Source organism: Moschus berezovskii, chromosome 22 (assembly GCF_049115385.1).
Source record: "Moschus berezovskii isolate FMDL1 chromosome 22, NW_MosBer_1.0, whole genome shotgun sequence".
Taxonomy (NCBI): Eukaryota; Metazoa; Chordata; class Mammalia; order Artiodactyla; family Moschidae; genus Moschus; species Moschus berezovskii.
Window position 1 is genome coordinate 18,484,821 of NC_142481.1, and position 20,048 is coordinate 18,504,868.

At 41.3% G+C, this 20,048-nt stretch overlaps 1 protein-coding gene across 3 annotated transcripts; it reads right to left on the bottom strand.

The window, feature by feature from the left end:
• Positions 1-1,333: 1,333 nt before the first annotated feature.
• On the bottom strand, positions 1,334-19,834 carry PDCD2L (programmed cell death 2 like). 3 transcript variants are annotated; one of them, XM_055412293.2, is made up of 7 exons: positions 19,583-19,834; positions 19,307-19,473; positions 19,100-19,160; positions 17,853-18,226; positions 16,683-16,793; positions 11,509-11,657; positions 1,334-1,510 (listed from the first exon to the last, which is right to left on the bottom strand). In XM_055412293.2, the coding sequence occupies exons 1-7, from the start codon at positions 19,817-19,819 to the stop codon at positions 1,380-1,382; spliced, it is 1,230 nt and encodes a 409-aa protein (XP_055268268.1). In that variant the 5' UTR covers positions 19,820-19,834; the 3' UTR covers positions 1,334-1,379. The 3 variants fall into 3 exon arrangements, with proteins under 3 accessions (XP_055268268.1, XP_055268269.1, XP_088686900.1); XM_055412294.2 differs by having other exon boundaries at positions 19,588-19,745; XM_088830774.1 differs by lacking the exon at positions 1,334-1,510 and adding an exon at positions 1,524-2,172.
• Between the last annotated feature and the right edge of the window lie 214 nt (positions 19,835-20,048).

Genomic DNA, 20,048 nt, shown 5'->3' on the forward strand with positions numbered 1-20,048 from the left:
AGTTGGAGTGAGTGGTCTGAAGTCTAAGGGATCATCTGCCCACAACAGAAGTGCCACGAGGGAACTGGTGATGGCTTCTCCAACATGACAGAGAGGAGGAATCAAAACCATTCTCTGCAGGGCCTCCCTGGTGGCTCAGTGGTTTAAAAAAAAAAAACCATCTGCCAATGCAGGAGACATGGGTTCAATCCCTGATCCAGGAGGATCCACATCTTAGTTGCCATGGAGCAACTAAGCCCATGCACCACAACTACTGAGCCTGTGCTCTAGAGCCTGGGAGACGCAAGTACTGAAGCCCATACGTGCCCTAGAGCCTGTGCTCTGCAACAAGAGAAGCCACCACAACAAGAAGCCCGTGAACCACAACTAGAGTAGCCCCTGCTTGGTGCAACCAGAGAAAGACCTTGCAGCAATGAACATCCAGCACAGCCATAAATAAATAAATAAACAAAAACAAAAAACCTCTCCCTGCAGGTCCACACTCAGCCTCAGCCCTACAAACCCAGTGTTCCTGAAATATCTATAACCAACACCCTTGCTTTCTTCTACACAGCCAGCGACTTTCCCCAGGTACCTCTCCCCACCTTGGGAAGCAGGGAGAGGGCAAGGCAGCATCACAGGGGGTTCTCACCAGTCACACACTGCCCAGGAGAACCACATCGCATGATGATATGGGCCTAGTGTGTTATTTACCAGAGTTGATGTTCATTAACATAAGCAAACCAAATTCTTTGCATTAATACCCAGTTTCCTCATCTACACTGGCAAACGGCAGGTAGGTACACAGCTGGTGGGAGTGTTTTCACGTGGCTGTCAGGGGGTAGCAGAAAGGAAGCAGTCAATAACATAAAATCTAAATGGAGAAAGGGGAGATGAGTGGTGGACAGCTGGGTGGAGGGACAATGTCCAGAAGAGACAAAGGGGCAAGAGGCGGGAGTAGATGAGGGTGGGAAGGTGGGGTAGGCCTCAACAGCTCATGTCACAGGGCAGGAGCCTCAAGCAACTGGAATAGTCCCAGCAGTATGCTCTGTCAGCATCCAGGGACAGCAAAAGTGCAGAGGCTGCAGGGTAATACATGGCTAGCTGCTGCTCACAGTGCTACAGCTGCTCTCCCTCCTAGAACCCATCAGGGTCTTCCATAAGATCACCTGCCCTGTGGGCTACAGAGGAGCAACGTTCTGAGCTGCCTCTGTGGATGCAGGCCACTGACCCTGAAGGGCTAACCAGCCCATAAACGAGAGGTTCTAAATCCTGGCTCCAGACCCATCACAGGTGCCAAAAAGCAAACAGAAACAAGAGCTAATAAACTCTGAGTCAAAATGAGGTAAAAACACAATTTAAACATTAAAGTTTAATTTATATAAATAAAAGGAAATGCACTACTTAAATAATAATTCATCTGGGTCCTCTTGGATAATACAAAATTCTTCCATGGGCGCCTGATCATTTTGAGGCCAGCAACTCTTCTCACATGTGTAAATTAGAATGGTTCCGAATTCCACAGAAAGATCTGAAAAATACAACATAATCAGGATTCCGATAAACAGAAAGTGTTATGAGATACACTCAATATTCAGTTTGCCTAGTGAATGTAGCCCAGACGCTGGAACAAGACTGCTTGGTTTCAAACCCAGCTCTACCACCTAGTGATTTCACCTCTATGATATTATTATGTATTTATCATGATGATAAGATTGCTGTGTGGAGTAAATAAGCTAGTACATATAAGATATCTGGAACAGAGCCTGGCACATCTTGAGTGTTATCTGTAAAGCAAAAAAGTTAAGCAGAAGAAGCTAATAGGAAGGAGAAAGACTGCTCAATATCAGGATAACTGATGTTGCCATAGGCAGTGGTTTTACCTTACAAGCTGAAACAATAATTACTTAAGGCAAAAACAGTGCTCATTAGTTATCGGTCACAATACAGTCACAGTATTCCTACAAAAAGTGACTGCCGATTTAAAAAGAAAAAGATTAGCAAAATGTACTTTAAAAATATGGTACTTCCCAGGTGGTCCAGTGGTTAAAACTCTGTGTTTCCACTGCAGGGGGCATAGGTTCAATCCCTGGTCGAGGAACTAAGATCTTGCATCCTGCGTGGTGTGGCCAAATCCAGACTATTTGACATTGAAGATCATTTTAAAATGTCATACTAACAGAACACCACGTCCTAGAAAGGATACAGGCAAAAAGCAGAAAATAGATCCTAAGAATTTATAGAAATGTATCAATGGATAGAAGAATGGCATCAGGAGAACGTGAGTAATAAGAAAGCCTGTTGATATCAGAATAATAGGAAAACAGGAGTCAACAGGATGAGCTGAGCAACTGGTTTGGAGCACCAAAGGAAAAATACTTTAAAAAAATGTAGGCAGGGCCTCCCTGGTGGGCTCAGTGGTAAAGAACTTGCCTGCCAATGCAGGGGACACAGGTTCAATCCCCGGGTCAGGAAGATCCCACATGCTGCAGAGCAACTAAGCCAGTGAGGCAGTTATTGAGCCTGTGCTCTAGAGCGTGGGAGCCACAACTACTGAAGCCCATGTGCTGCAGCTACTGATGCCTGAGCACCCTAGAGCCCATGCTGTGCAACTAGAGAAGTCACTGCCAAAGAAGCCCTGTATACTGCAACTAGATAACAGCCCCCACTTGGCACAACTAGAGAAAAGCCCATGCAGCAACAAAGACCCAGCAAAGCGAAAAATAAATAAATACATTTTTTTTTTTAATGTAGGCAGTTGGGCCTTCTCTGGTGGTCCAGTGCTAAGACTCCGTGCTCCCAATGCAGGGGGCCTGGGTTCGATTCCTGTTCGGGAACTAGATCTCACATGTTACAACTAAAGAGACAGCATGCTGCATACCACAAAGAAGACAGAAGAGTTTGCATGCTGCAACTAAGACCTGGAGCAGCCAAATAAATAAATATACATAGAAATAAATATACATATTAAATGTAGGTGGTGATAATGGAGAGAAAGTCAAAGACAGTCCCAAAAAAAGGGTAAAATAGAGCTGATTTTGAAGAAATAACCTGGTGAATTTGAGAAAATTCCCAACTAAAACGTGTAAAAGGCAGTTTGTAGAGGGCATTACTGCAGCCTCAGCAATAGTAACCACCAGGAGAGGAAAGAAGCAGGTGCAAAGAATCAGAATCAAATATGAAATAGCTGAGTATTATACATGAACCCAGAGACCTCCCACTGTGGGGACTGAAGGGTGGGGAGGAGAAAGAGGATATGGAGATCAAACAGTCCCATTACACATGTAATGACAAACAGCAGCAACCACAAGAAACAGAAAAGACAGGTGACATCTAATCACAGGTAGAAAGGAAAGGCTTCAGAGAAGTTCAATGAATGCAGAGGGAAGGAGAAAAGATGTTATCATGGATTTGAGAAGAGAAAGGTGACCAAACCAACTGGTATTGCTTCTACAGAAAAGCTACAAACTCAACAGAAAAGATATTCAGGGGAATTCTCTGGTAGGCTGGTGGTTAGAACCCCTCACTTTCACTGCCAAGGGTGTGGGTTCAACCCCTGGTAGGGGAACTGAGATCCTGTAAGCCGCACGGCATGGCCAACTTAAAGAAAGAAAACAGAAGAAAAACTAAATATGCAGGTCCGAAAACCCATCTGATCCCATGATAAACAAAACTGCATGGGACTTCCCTGGTGGTTCAGTGGCTAAGACTCTGCCCTCTCAACACAGGAGGCCAGGGTTCGATCCCTGGTCAGGGAACTAGATCCCACATGCCTCAACTAAAAGTTCTCATGATGTAGCTAATGGTCCTGCATGCCACAACAAAAATCAAAGATCTCTCATGCCATACCTAAGACCTAGTGCAGCTAAAATAAATAAGTAAATAAGAATTACAGAACAATGGGGCTGCAAGACCTGTTAGTTCAGTGACTGGACTTCATGGATAAAGAAAGTTCTATGGTAAAAGTGTTAGTTACAAAGGGTGGAGGGGCCTCAGTCCACCCTCAGACTTCTACAAAGCAAAAAATTATCTATATGATCGTGAAAGATCTCAGGGATTTTCAGAAAAACGTACTTCCCTGTGAGGCCCAGCCATGGGAGATGACAGAAGGTACCAGATAAAAGGGCTGGTGGGGCCCTCACTATTAGAAGATGACAGCATGAGGTTTACCAAGTTTTGAAGAAAGAAAGTGGGGCTTAATAACTTTACCATAAGTTGTCCTTCAACTAGAAAGGCAGGTTAGTTAGGGCTCAGACCTATAAGCCCTCTTTGAGGCAATTACCTGATGGAATCCAACTAGGAGAGAATAGTCAGAATAAAGAATTCACAGGCTAAACAGCTATGAGAAATATGTTTACAGAATACAGACCGATAAACCTTGATAAAGCAAAACTGATACTAAAATATGTGGAGATGGAGTAGGGTAAACATTTCCTTATCTATTAAAGGATCAAATACAAACTATTTAAAACTGAAATATGGAATGAATATAATTTTCTTAGTTTCAGAGGATCTTTTAGAAACTAGGGCCTCTTTTAATAAAGAACCCATTACCTAAAAAGTCCAGCAACTGCTTCACTTACACTTAATTTTTCTTATGTTAAATTTTCATGAATTTATTCTAGTACTTTAAATTAGTATTACTAAATCTTTTCCTTTTTAGAAAAAAAATTTCTAGTCATACATCTATTTTAACTTTGCATTTATGTCAAGAATGATGACTGGAATGATCCTACACATGTGCTAATAATGGTGATTTCCAAGGTTTACCAGACATTTACAGAAAATCTTCAATAGAAAACTCAGGGATCAAAACAAGCAGAGAAAAAAAGGTAAACTGCAGGAAATAGACAATGCAGGAAACAAGTAAAAATAACAAGCAGAGAAAAAAAGGTAAACTGCAGGAAATAGACAATGCAGGAAACAAGTAAAAATTTAAAAAACAGAACACATCTCAAAGATATGAAATAAGATACTGAACTAATAAAAACAAACCAAAAAGGGGGAGCTTATGAAAAGTTTTATACCCTATGAGTCAATGAGATTTATCCCAAGAATGAAAAAATGTTTAAACATACCAAAATCAATGTAATATGCCACATTAATAGAATCAATAGAATTACATGATATCTCAACTGATGTAGAAAAAAGCATTTGACCAAATTCAATACCCTGTAGTGATAAAAATCACTCAGTAAATGAGGAATAGAAGGTAAATTCCTCAATCTGAAAAAGGCCATATACATAAAACACTCACAGTTAACATAATACTGAATGGTGAAAAACTAAAAGCTATTCCCCTAAGACCAGGAACAAGACAAGGATGCCCACTTTTGCAACTTATATTCAATGAAGAAGTTCTATACAAACTGATGGGACAAGAAAAAGAAAAGGCATCCAAATCAGAAAGGAGGAAGTAAAATTATCTCTATTGATCTGATCTTTTTTCCAAGAATGCTTGTTTTTGTCTCTGTACTTACATTTCCAAACTAACAGAACAAAATCAAATTATCTGCAATTCAAATATTCTTATAGAATAATAACAGAATCTGACCACAGACATTCAGTTTTTCATCTTGATGTTTTCAAATAAGAATTGTTTAAAAAATATGTAGATCTCATCAGTTCCTAGGATAGTTACTAGAAAGTGATGATTTTTCTTTTTTTTTGGTGGCACCTCATGACTAGTGGAACTTCCTTGACTAAGGACTGAACTTGCACTCCCTGCAATGGAAGTGGGGAGTTTTAACCACTGGACCAGTAGGGAAGCCCCTGAGAGTAACAAAATTTAAATAAACTGAAATAGTAGTCTCCCAAGTTATTTTAGTTGTTGCTATATTTTGTCCTAGAAATAAGTTACCCCTTTGAAAAAATATACTAAGATCAAACCTTGAAATGCGTTTCAATGTAGTAAAACTTACATGTTATTATAATGTCCATATAGCTAATGATGTAGGTAAAGATAAACAGTGATCTCTTCTTATGTGTTTTTAGGGCTTCCCTGGTAACTCAGCTGGTAAAGAATCTGCCTGCAATGCGGGAGACCTGGGTTCGATTCCTGGGTTGAGAAGATTCCCTGGAGAAGGGAAAGGCTACCCACTCCAGTGTTCTGGCCTGGAGAATTCCAAGGACTGTATAGTCCATGGGGTTGCAAAGAGTTGGACACAACTGAGCAACTTTCAGTTTCACTTCCTTATGGGTTTCAGTTCAGTTCAGTCGCTCAGTTGTGTCCGACTCTTTGCGACCCCATGAATCACAGCACGCCAGGCCTTCCTGTCCATCACCAACTCCCGGAGTTTACCCAAACTCATGTCCATCGAGTCGGTGATGCCATCCAGCCAACTCATCCTCTGTCGTCCCCTTCTCCTCCTGCCCCCAATCCCTCCCAGCATCAGTCTTTTCCAGTGAGTCAACTCTTTGCATGATGTGGCCAAAGTATTGGAATTTCAGCTTCAGCATCAGTCCTTCCAATGAACACCCAGGACTGATCTCCTATAGGATGGACTGGTTGGATCTCCTTGCAGTCCAAGGGACTCTCAAGAGTCTTCTCTAAAACCACAGTTCAAAAGCGCTCAGCTTCTCCAACACCACAGTTCTCTGGCGCTCAGCTTTCTTCACAGTCCAACTCTCACATCCATACATGACCACTGGAAAAACCATAGTCTTGACTACACAAACCTTTGTTGGCAAAGTAATGTCTCTGCTTTTTAATATGCTATCTAGGTTGGTCATAATTTTCCTTCCAAGGAGTAAGCGTCTTTTAATTTCATGGCTGCAATCTGCAGTGATTTTGGAGCCCAAAAAAATAAAGTCTGACACTGTTTCTCCACTGTTTCCCCATCTATTTCCCATGAAGTGATGGGTTTAATGCAATTCAAAGAATATGTAAAATGGTCCTAAGAAATCAGGTTAAATTGAAATATAAATTTAGGTTGGAAATATAAAAAGCAAACAATTTTCCTTGCTTTTGATGGTGTACGAGAAGTAGCCCATGTGACAATTATGTCACATGACAAAGTGTGTTAAGAACACTTCCCATCACCACAGAGGAAAGATTTACTGATTGTATTGAAATAAAAGAAAAAATGTATATGATGCATCTTAGGTAATTATTGATAAACTGGAAAAAGATAACGTTGACATAAGAAAGCCCATCATCATGAGCGACTCACTCATTATACATGAGTGACTCACTCATTATACATGAGTGACTATGGCAGCTGTGCAAAGAGGTAGAAGCCATTATTCCTCAACTGTGTATGACTGTGCCAAACGTGTGCCTTGGTTAGCTCATAATCTTAACAGACAAAATTTCTGCTCCTAAAGCTGAAACTCTAATACTTTGGCCACCTCATGCGACGAGTTGACTCACTGGAAAAGAGTCTGATGCTGGGAGGAGACAGGGACGACGGAGAATGAGATGGCTGGATGGCATCACCGACTCGATGGACATGAGTTTGAGTGAACTGCGGGAGTTGGTGATGGACAGGGAGGCCTGGCGTGCTGTGATTCATGGGGTCGCAGAGAGTTGGACACGACTGAGTGACTGAACTGAACTGAAAATTAAACCACAATAACCTTTAAAATATTGTACAATGGATAAACATGTTTTGTGAATTCAGTAAGTATTTTCATGTCTGGTCTAAAAAGTACTTTAAATTCACATATGAATACTCAGTGGTCATAAAGATCAAATGTAATCAGTCACTATTCCATGTAAAATACTTACATTTAGCAAATAATAATATGTATGTGTGTATATATATGTGCATATATATGTATGTATATGAAGCTCGAAGTCATCTCAGTGGTGTCTGACTCTTTGCAACTAAGCAAGGATACTGGAGTGGGTTGCCATGCCCTCCTCCAGGGGATCTTCCTGACCCAGGGATTGAACCCAAGTCTCTTATGTCTCCTGCATTGGCAGGTGGGTTCTTAACCACTAGCGCCACCTGGGAAGCCCAATAAAATATATATTAGGAAATACAGATGATCTGATATCATATGTAGCAAATCCTAACGAATCCACAGCAAAAAACTTGGTTCTGAACAGTTTTCTTTTGTTTTTATATTATCCTTAAAGGCTCTGCCCTAGCCTTTATTCTTTCCTTTCTTCTGTGAGTTCTGGTTGGTTGGTCTTCTTTTTCTAGTTCCTTAAGGTAAACAATTAGGTCACTGATTTGAGGTTTTTCTTTGTTTTCAACATACGTGTTTATAGCTCTTAAGATGACACGGTTGGGGACTTCGCTGGTAGTCTAGTGGTCAGGATTCCATGTTTCTGCTGCAGGGAGCATGGGTTCCATCCCTGGGCAGGGAACTAAGATCCCACATGCTACACAGTGCAGCCAAAAAATAAAGAAATTAAGACCCAGGGATGCCATTCAAAGGATATACCCAAAAAAACTAAAAACAGTGACTCAAATGTATCTGTATACCAATGTTCCCAGCAGCATTACTCATAGTAGCCAAAAGATGGAAAGCCCCACCACCAAGTTAAAGAATTAAAAAAATCTGTGTTACACAGTGAAATCTGTATATCATGAATGAACTATAAAAAGGAAACACTGAAATTCTGATACATGCTACAACATAAGCCCTGAAAACATGATAAATGAAATAAGCCAGACACAAAAGGACGAATATCATGATTCCACTTATGTCAGGTATCTAGAATAGGCAAATTGAAAGAGACAGAAATAGACAGAATAGAGGTTATCAGCAACTAGGGGAAGAGAAAATGAGCTGGGGCGGGGGGGGCTCAGTCTTTTAGGGGAGGGGCAGAGTAATTAATGAGTACAGATTGATTTTTTCATTTGGGATAACAAAAAAGTTCTGGGAATAAAATAGTGGTGACAGTTACATAACACAGTGAATATATTTAATATCACTAAATTATACACTTAAATGGCTAAAATGGTCAATTTTTAAGTATGTGTATTTTATAACACATTTTTCCAAAAAATCAATTATATTTAAACATATTTATACTAGCAGCAAACATCAGAAACTGAAATTTTTAAAATGCCATTTACGATAGCAGAAAAAAGAGAGAAAAAACTGAAAAGAGATATGCAAGACTACACTGAAAAGTATAAGACTCTATTGCAAGAAATTAAAGAGAACCTAAATAAATGGAGAGATACACTAGGTACATGGATTGGAAGACTCAACACTGTTAAGACTTCAATTCTCCTCGATCTGATCCAGAAAACCAACGCAATACCAAACAAAATCCCAGAAATTATTTTACTTTTTTTAAGAAGTTGAGAAAATAGCAACCCACTCCAGTATTCCTGCCTGCAGAATCCCAAGGACGGGGGAGCCTGGCAGGCTGCAATCCATGGGGTCGCAGAGTCAGACATGACTGAGTGACTGAGCATGAACACACAGAATGGCTACCTTATCGGACAGCTCAGTTAAAGAATTAAGAAATAAAAGGCAATTTTAAAACACCCCACAGAAATGCAAATGATCTGGAAGAGTCACAATATTTTTGAAAAGGAAGAATAAAGCTGAAAGACTGATACAACCAAGTAACAAATCCAACACTCTGGCCACGTGATAAGAAAAAAACGACTCATTGGAAAAGACCCTGATGCTGGGAAGGATTGAAGGCAAAAGGAGAAGGGAGCGGCAGAGGATGAGATGGTTATCTGTAACATCATGGACTCAATGGACATGAATCTGAGCAAACTCGGGGAGACAGTGAAGGACATGGGAGCCTGGCACGCTGCAGTCCATGGGGTCGCAAAGGGTCAAACATGACTTAGTGACTAAACAACAACAAATCTTACAAAGCTACAGTGGTCAAGATCGTGTGGCAGTGGTGTCAAAACAGAAAAACAGATTAATGGAACAGAACACAGAATAAAGAGTACAGAAGCAAATTAACACACAGACGGACAACCAGTATTCAACAAAGGTAAAAGACACTTGAGCAGAGAAAGAGCATTCTTATCAGGAAGTGGTGCCTAAGCAATCATTTCTTAAGACAAGATATCAAAAACATAATTCATATAAGAGAAGACTAATAAATTGTGCTTCAAAATTAAAAACTGTTTTTAAAAGGACAGTTTAGAGAATAAAAAGACAAGTCAATACTTTATGGAAGGGGGAGAAGAAGGCACTGTTTTCAAGTGGAGAAACCTAAAATACCAGCCAACATCAACAATCAATGTTTAAAGAGGCACCCTTGATAAGATGAGTGACATGAAGAAAATGGCACTTTACCCCCCACCCCATGATTTTCTTCTCAATAATCTGTAGTCTCATTCTAATTATGAGAAAAAAAAATCAGATGAATTCCAACAGAGGGGCATCTTACAAAATAAGTGAGCAATACTCCCACAAATTGTCAAGGTCATCAAAAATGAGGAAGTCCTGGGATGTCTCTGGTGGTCCAATGGCTAAGACTCCACACTCATAATGCAGGGGGTTCACATTTGATCCCTGGTTAGGGAACTAGATGCCACATTCTACAGCTAAAAATCCCACATGCTGCAACAAAGACCCGGTGCAGCCAAATAAATAAATAAATATTTCTTTTAAAAAAATCTTGGTTAAGAAAAAATGAGGAAGTCTGAATTTTCATCACAGGCAAGAGACACACTAAGTGATATCCTGGATGGGCTCTTGCATATTAGGTAAAAACTAAGGAAATCTAAATAAACTATGGACTTTAGTTAATATAATATTGGCTCATTAATTATAACAAAAGTACTGTATTAGAATAAATTTATTTTAATAAAGGGGAAACTGGACGTGAGGTATATGGGAATTCTATGTACTTATTTCTCAACTTCTCTGTAAACTGAAAGTTTCTAAAGAATAAAGTCTACACCAAAAAAAAAAAAAAAAACCAAAAATAAAAATTGGCAAGCTAGAGTTAGAGAAAATATTTGTACATTATATACCAGATGAAGGACTTATATCCAGAATACATACAAAATCAGAATTCAGTAAGAAGACAAACTACCCAATTTTTAGAAAGAGAAAATGATTAGAACAGACATTTCACCAAAGAAAACATATAGTGATAAATCAGCACATGAAAATGATGCTCAAAATCATTAGTTATTAGAGAAATGCACATGAAAACCATACGATATCGCTACACATCTGAGAGACTGAAATGAACAAGACAGACTGTATCAAGTATTGCCAAGGATGTGCAACTCTCATGTACTATCAGTTGGGATATAAGTGGCACAGGCTCTTTAGAAAACAAGGTGGCAGTGTCTTAAAAAGTTAAACACACCTACCGCAGGATTCAACTGCTTTTCTCCTAGATACTTAACCCAAAAGTCTATGTCCATGCAAAGGCTTGCACACAAATGTTCAAAGCAACTTTATTTATAATAGCCCCAAATGGAAGCAACAAATATGTTTCCTAAAAATAATTTTAATTTCCAAAATTTTCTGTAGTGCTTATATTTTATAAGGAAACAAAGATGAAACTAGGTTTTCATTTTAAAAAATAATCCCAAATTAGTGCCAGAAACCCACAAACTCAAATAAAGGGCCTTTTACCTAAATTAGCACTTCTGAGCATGCTGACCAGTGCTGGCATAAGCTGAAACTCAAATATCCTTCGGGCTCCACAGTGGCTGCAGGCTGGAAGCTCAGTGACTTCTGATGTAGGGCAGGTCAAAAAAAGTGGTTCTCCATGCCAGGAGTACCTAGAACAAGGAGAAAAAGAATGCTGAACTAGGGCCACATACAAGTCACATGTTAACATCCAAGACTATACTTTAACAACCACCAGACTCAATGTACTTTAATATTTGCAGATTTAGTTCTTATTTCATTTTGGGGAAAATTTCCTATCTTTGAGTATTGTTTTGGATCCATTTGTTGAGTTCTCTTCTTTGGACACCAGTTATCTTTAGTTATATTTATCCACCTTCCAAGATAGCTCCTTCTGATTGCTTTGTCTTTTTGTTCAGCATTCATGAGATTTTTGAAACTCTCTTCACATCAGTACTTTGATTTTCAGCCAAGTCAACTACTTATAAATTTATTAGATATGCAATGTGTGGCTTGATTTCTTTAGCAATTCAACTTCCCTTGGCATCTTATTTTCTCAACTTTGAGCTCTTGGTTTTATTGAACACACTGTCTTACAAAGTTCTGTATCTTGAAAACTCTGCTGGGAATTATGTGTTCCTCAGATTATCTTTTCTTCCAGATATGGTTCTTGGCTCAATTTTGTATGCACTATTCATTTCTCTAATTTTACTTCCAACAGTATGATCACATGGGTGGCCTGCCACTTTTCAGCTAGTTCATGCCTCAAGAGGGCAACTCTGTTTAGACCACCTGTTTGCTCCAAAACAGTGTGTGGGTTTTCTTAGTGACTTCCTGTCAATCTCACATCAGAGGTCTGTTCTTTTCCCCTTCTCCAAACACATTCTTCATTTCTTCTACTCTTCTGTGGGTAAATCGGGGTGGTGGAACAGTTCTGTAAGACTCAATGCAATCTACTAGAACACCTGGGCTTCATTTTTACTTCTGGGGTAGGGTAAAATGTCTTACATGTTGGGGGATCCCCCTCTAATGGGCAAGAAATTGCCCTTGACTTCTTTATCATTTCTGTAACGCATCATGGAACCCAACAACTTTTGCTTGTTGTGTGGCCAAAAGCCCTACAGCAGAAGATACAGATTCTTCTCCTGTTTGCTTCTTTCCAGATTCAACATTATTACCACAATTCTCAGGATGCTGTGGTCTTATCAGTGTATTTTTAAGAAGTGAGAGAAGAAGATTGCATGGCTACAACTCACACTAAAGGTACAGAAATGTCTGTACCTTCCTCTGTGAAAAGTAAGTTAACTACATAAATAAATAAATACATGTGAGGCACCCAGAACTGTATTAGACTTTTGGTGATATTACATCCCGGATGGCCACTTTGAGTTTTAAGGTATTAAGTTTCTCTCCTTATTTCAATGCAGATGGAAGGGATTTTCTTTTTAAGGTTTGTTTTTTTCTACTTTATTTTTGGCTGATTTTTACTTTTTATATTCACTGTAACTAGGTATTAGAATAGACAGACCACTTGATTTTACTCTGACCACTGTATCTAGACCCGTTTTTCCACGTTATCCGTGTTGTCATTTTTATATACTATAACCTGCTGGATATGTCATTTCCTCTGAGAGCCTCTGTGACATTCTATTTAGAAAAGTTATGTTTTATTTCCTCATTTATCACTTGTGGAAATCATACAATGTATCTTTTTACTTTCAAACCCTCTCACCAGCAGGTAAAATCTATAAAAACATGGACTTTGTGTCATTTTCCGTCGTACCTGCAGCATCTATAACAGCACCTAGCATAGACTCAGTAAATATTAGCTGAATGAATGAACATGCTCACTGAATCCTTCCAAACAGCCTACAAAGTAGGCATTAGGCCCATTTTACAGAAGAGTAAATAGTCATCTGCCCCAAGGCCAAGTCTTCCAAGACCAAAACCAAGGTTCTTTTCATCCCTACCATGTTTGAAAATGTACTGGTATCACAAAGACCTACTATATGTAGGCGCTATGCTCTGCGTGAGAATAACATAGTGTCTTCACTGCCAAAGATCATGAATGCATATGTATACCAGTACTATTAAGAGATCCTTATAGACCTCTGCTCCCCCAAAACATAGCATAGTGGGTTTCAAACAACAGTCAGTATTCATGGATGTTGTACAGAGTATTTTCATCATCACCTCATTTAGTTCCCAGAGGAATCCTGTGAAATAGGTAGTTGTATTATCATCCTCATTTTAGAGACGAGGCACTGAGGATAAGAAAGGTTAAGTGAATTGCCCATGGACCTTCAGCTAGAAATGGAAAACCCAGGCCTTGAACTTCCAAGACCTCTTATTCAATATCCTCTGGGCAGTTGTTACTTATTACAAAGTATTATGTCTTCAGTATAAGACACTTGTAAAGTAGAATGCACAAGGGAAATAAAACCAAAACTACTATAACAAAGATTTAGTTTCAAAGATGTAAATCAAACTGACAAGGACACACTCTGTAGTCTAAGAACAATCAAGACTCCACACCCCAAATTACACCCTCCTAAATCCCCAGCTCCAGCATTGCATCAACACTCATCCAATTTCACAAGCCAGAAGCTCAAAACCACTTTGTTTCCTTCCAATCTTTTACTCTCATATCCAAGGGTCACCAAGAACTGCCATTATACAAATATCTCCCAAACTCATTCCCTGTTTCCCATATCCTCTGCCTTGATCCAAAACCTTATACCATCTCTCACCTGGATCCCTTGACTCTCGAGTGATCATATCACTCCCCTGGCATCCACTGGCTACAGAATAAAATGCAAATTCTTTAGTAAGAAATGGATTGAAAACATACCTAATCCATGTCAGTACTAGACACCAAGTCTGGGGAGTACCCAGTCTGTCAAGGAGGATAACAAGGGTGTGTGTCCTAAAGGAGGTCAAGGTGTGGAGCTGTGGGAGGCAAGAACCAAGCTGTTCTCACTTCAGACACCATGGTGTCCAGCCCATTGACTTGCCTCATCCTGCCATTATGCACTTGGCTATCTTCTTTCTTAATCAGTTTCCTCTGTGACTCAAAGCATCCTTGGCCTTTAGTCCTACAGGGTAGGGGCTAGGGGCTCCAAGTGTGTCTGCTGCATGGTGCCTTCCCTGATGAAACAAGCAAAGGCCCCTGGTCCCTCCTCTGGGTTTCTGGCATACTTGTTCACATCTCCGTTGGGCACCTATCATAGCATACAGTGTCCTGTCTCCTCTGACCAGACCAGGTACTTTTGTGGCCAGCACCAAGACCGGTTGTTATTGGACCCACTCCAAGCCCAGCACACAATAACTCAGCCCTGTAGGAGGAGAGGATCAGTGTGAGCATTGAGTCTCATCAGTGAAAAGGCCCCTCCCAAGGGGTGTTCTCCACCTAAGAATTACTGCCACTGCTGAGGAGCCACACGCTTATGTAATTGGTTTAATCTGAAAATTCTGTTGAAGGTTTCATAATTTGGGCATGTTTTCAACACAGCATCTCTAGTTGTCATGCCTAATTAAAGTAAGGAGAAATAAAGTGAATTATCATCAATAAAATTAGGATGAAAGAATCAAGAGTAAAGTCTGACTTTGTGCTTAGGAGTAAAAACTACAATCAAACAATATATATCAAGAACCTTTAAACTTCAAAATTTCGATCCTCAATTTTGCTCCTAGAACTAGATTAAAGAAAAATCACTACCACATTCCAGGAGTTGTGAACAGGATGCATACTGCAGCCCTGAACAAACCAGACGGAAACAAACACCCAACAATACTACCGCAAGCAAAGTCAAAAAACAAACAGGCCCAGAAAATAAATCAAAATAATCTTAATCATATAAAATTAATCATAATAATCTAATATATAAAAAGTTCCTAAAAATCAAAAGGAACAAGGACTTAAGGAAAAATGGGTAAAGGTTATGAATAGACAATAGGGAGGCCAAAAAGCTTTCTGTAAGATCTTTCAGAAAAACCTGAACAAACTTTTGGCCCACCCAACAGAAGTAATTCCACTACACAGAGGAAGATATTCATAAGAAAAAAATCAGGTAAAATTATACCAAGATGCCCTTTTTTCACCTTGAATTGACAGAAATACAAAAGCATGAAGCTCACCCTGCTGGCAAGGCTATGGGAAAACAGGCACTTAAAGGCTGCCAGTAGGAATTAAAGATCATGTATTGCCAGCAAAGGTTGGGGGTGGGAGGAGAAGGGGACGACAGAGAAGGAGATGGCTGGATGGCATCACCGACTCTGTGGACATGAGTTTGAGTGAACTCCGGGAGTTGGTGATGGACAGGGAGGCCTGGCGTGCTGTGATTCATGGGGTCGCGGAGAGTCGGATACAACTGAGCGACTGAACTGAACTGAACTGATTGCCAGTAGGAATTAAAGTCCAATGGGAGAAAACTGGGGGCTATCAATTAAAATCACAATTGCATAAGCCCTTCTGCTTAACTATGCCACTTCAGGAAATGCATCCGAGAGAAATACTTGCTCACTAAAGGTCCATCAACAAGTAAAATGGACATGGGACTACAGTAACTTTTTTTTTAAACATAGTTCTCAATGTTCTGAAAAGATACAGGACTAGATAATAGCACCGTTAAAAAAGCAGGAAACAGAATGTTTCTTGAATGCTTTCTTGTGATTAAAAAAAAAAGTAACATGTAAATTTGCTTTGACATGCATAAAGAAATTACAGAAGCACACACAGGAAACTGACAACAGTGATGACCTGAGCAGGTGTGAATAGTAGGAATTATTCCATTATATTTATGCATATATGCAGATGTACATACTATTATGTTTTTGAGTCTTAAAAATGTATTATCTACTGAATATTTAAATTTAAAACAAAAGAAAATCACTTGGAAGAATTTTTAACACATATGGAAACCCTCAATACCAACGAATGTTTATGTAAAGAGAACAGCTATATTCCATGACCCCAATTAACAACAACAAAAGAATACACACAATACCTACTTACACATATGTCTAGATATGTAAAAAAATAACTAAATACACTAAAATCTTAGCTTCTTGGTTTGGGGAATATTGTGGATTTTGGTTTTCTTGTTCTACTTTTCTGTGTTTTCCTAACTAACACACATTACTTTTATCACCAAGAAAAACAATAAATGTGCCTGTACCTTAAAATCTGCTCCTGACAAGCAGCAATTCTCTTCATGAATCTGTAAAACATCTTATCTCCACTTTTAATTAGAGTCTTCTCATATTTTTCATCACCATCACTAGACAGACTAAAAAGAAAAGCAGAAAACACTTTTGTGTGTCTACATTCAGAGAATTACTATATTTAGAACAGTACACAGGGAATTCCCCAGTAGTCCACTAGTTAGGACTCCACATTCTCACTGCTGAGGGCCCTGGTTGGAGAACTAAAATCCCACAAGCTGCTCTGGGCAGCCTAAATAAATAAAATAAGTTTTTAAAAAAGAAAAGAGAGTACACAATTTTTAAAAACTTTACCACAGTAAAATATACATATATAACTTAAAAATCATAAGTTTAATACTTTATAATGCATAACAGTAACACCCTGCCCAACTTTCTCCCAAGCCCTGCTTCTTAGCCATTTTCAACACTGGATAATTATTTGCAACGTAAAAAGTCATCATGGGGCTTCCCTGGTGGTCCTGTGGTTAAGAATCCGCCCTGCAGTGCAGGGGATGCTGGTTCAATCCACGGTCCAGGAAGATTCCCCCACATCTCACGACAACTAAGCCCATGCACCACAATACTGAGCCCACACTCTAGAGTCCCGGCTCCGCAATAAGAGAAGCCACTGCAATGAGAAGCCTGCACATTGCCAAGTAGAGAGCAACCCCCACTCGTCGCAACTAGAGAAAGCCTGTGTACAGCAACGAAGACTCAGGGCAACCAAATATAAATAAACAAAATAAAAAGTCATATACCCACTGGTTCTTGTCATCTCTTTCTCCATTATGGAGTATTTTCAAACACCAACACGTCTTCGTGCACTCCAACACTATCTTGAAAATGCTTACAAATGAAACAGCTCTGGTCATTTTCGTGAGAGTCCTTGTGAATAAAACCAAGTGTTTTCAAGCTAACTCAAGGGTGGCTCATAAGATTTCCTCGTCTCTGTCTCCCTTTCTAACTCAAGAGGAGTGAAGCAGACAGGTCTTCAGGTCTTCACACCCTACAGGTGTGTCGGACCTGAAAAAGTTCTGCCTAAAAAAGTATCCCCAGTTTTGAGGATAAAACCAAAGAGTACCCACTCTGGCAGCCTCCTGATCAAACCACCTCTCAAACTCAACAGCATACACCCTCCTCACCTTTGGGAAAGCAGCTGTTCCATATCAACTCCTTCTCTGTGCTGATACTCCCTCAGAAGGCTCTGAGCATGGTCCAGACTGACAAAGTCCGTGTAGTCATCCTCATCTACGACACAGATGTAGTAGGGCAGGAACTGTGGCACCGCAGGAGGCAAGGCGGACCCTTCCCCGGGAGGCACAGGAGGAGCAACACCTGGGACAGCATCCTGCAGGCGGAGCTCCTGGAGCTGGGAGGTGCAGTCTACGTCCCTGGCATTGCTCGGATCATTTCCAAAATCCGAGATAGGCTGCGGTGGAGACGCTTCCTCACTGTCACTTCCCCAGTCATCTGCACCTTCACACCAATCCTCAGCTGTGAGGCCATTTCCCTGTTTCTGGAAAAATACCCAGTGAATGAGGTTCAAGCACACTGTTCCCTTGGCTTCCTGAACCACCTAATCCTTCACCTTCCGGAAGGAACCTTACTTAACACCTGCCGCTCCCACTCCAGCACCTCATGGTTTACTCAAAAGCATGTTGGAGGTGACGTGTGTTGTGTTTCCTTTTCAGGGGCACTGTGGCAGATATTCTAAGGTGGTTTCTTCAACACCTCTTCCATATACTTCATGTACTGCAGAAGCTGGTAAGAAAGAACTATATTTCCCAGACTCCTAAGCAGCTAGGGTTCCAGATACGGTCAGGGGGTCTTGCTCATAAGGAACACTAGAGAGACAAATTTGACAGAGTGAAGTGGAAAGAGTGACCATGAAGCAAAAGGCAGCTGGTGTGTAGATGGAGACAGAACAAGGTTCTGGAGTCAACAGGTCTGACATGGGCAACTTTCATTCATCAGAATACATCTGGGCTTCCAGACTGCATGAGAGGCGGCATGGCAGCTCCCTGACCGGCCAGTTCTGAGGTGTAGTTCTGCAGGTCACTCCTGGAGTCATTTCCCCCAGCCTATCTAATAAGATAAGGAAAAACTTAACTTTAAATCAGTCTCAGCTATAAAAAGTCAAAACGCTTTTCTATTATCTGCTATTGAACCCCAAGAAATATAGGCAAACACCACCTTTTTATTCCCAGTATTGCTAGTACAAGGCTTCGCAAACATTAAGAACTCAGTGAATATATAAAGTAACATTTACTGGGAAAGAAAAGCTGGATTTTGTTCTGCAGTAGTATCTTTGCAGGCAGTCCTTGAGGTCGCAAAGAGACACGATTTTACCGACTAAACAACAACAATATGATAGTCACAGCCGCGTTACCTGAGCATCCTGAGTCTCTTTCTCTCTCATCTGCAGGCATTGGGAGCGGAACACCTTCCAACTTCATAGTAAAGAAAAACTGCAGTGAGGACTCCATCTCCAACTGCCAGAGGGCTGGCCAGTCCCCTCCCGGTGCACCTGGCGCGGCCGCCGCTCCCGCCCACTCGGCAGACATCCCGACGGCAGCTCCGCTACTTCCCCGCCTACCTGAGCCCCCCACCGCTACCGCACTCAGGGCGAGGGCAAGCGAACACGTGCAGGAGCCGATGAAAAGGAGAGCCTTCCAGCGGGCAGTACACCTGCACGACGAGGGCAAGCGGCTGCCGGCACAGTTCACACACCGGCCTCGGAGCTGCCACGGCGGGCAGGGCGTCCTGAGGACAAGGAAGGCGCTCAGACCCTCACTTTGTCCAGGGACCTGGCCCACTCCCTCACCCCGTAGCCCAACACCAGCTCCAGCCGACCCCGGCTCCCGCGCCCCACCTCACCGGAACGCCGCCCAGCTTGCTTGCGGTCCAGGCGCTCGGCCCCGTGGGACGGCCGTGCACGGCAGCATCTCGAAGCCCGAGCAGCACTGGCTTCCGAGCGGCCGCCATGACGACCGGGAGAACACGTGACGAGGCGGGCTACGGCAGCCGAGAGGGTGCGCCTCTCTGCGCATGCGCGTCGCTGGCGCCTGCGGGCTGCCCCTCCCCTCCCAGACCTCTCGGGAGATGTCATTTGGCGTTCTCAATTCAGTATCCTGGATCCCAGATGTTTTTTTTCCCCTTGTAATGCGCCGCGAAAGGAAGTAGGTACCATCTACTGTGAAGTATCTTGCCGAGAAGTTTTATCTAAAATCAGGAGGGAGACTTCCCAGGCGGTCTGGTGGCTCTTGACTCCGAGCTTCCAATGTAGTGGGCGGGGTTCGATCCCTGGTAGATTCCACTTGCCCAAGGGGCGGCCCCCC

Bases quoted from the DNA above. Each gene is read 5' to 3' on its own strand.
- PDCD2L (XM_055412293.2), bottom strand. From the start codon at position 19,819: ATGACATCTCCCGAGAGGTCTGGGAGGGGAGGGGCAGCCCGCAGGCGC. The intron at 18,227-19,099 runs GTAACGCGGCTG...GTATTTTTCCAG, and splicing joins AAGAGACTCAGGATGCTCAG to AAACAGGGAAATGGCCTCAC. The intron at 11,658-16,682 runs GTACAGGCACAT...TCCTTGTTCTAG, and splicing joins TGTCAGGAGCAGATTTTAAG to GTACTCCTGGCATGGAGAAC.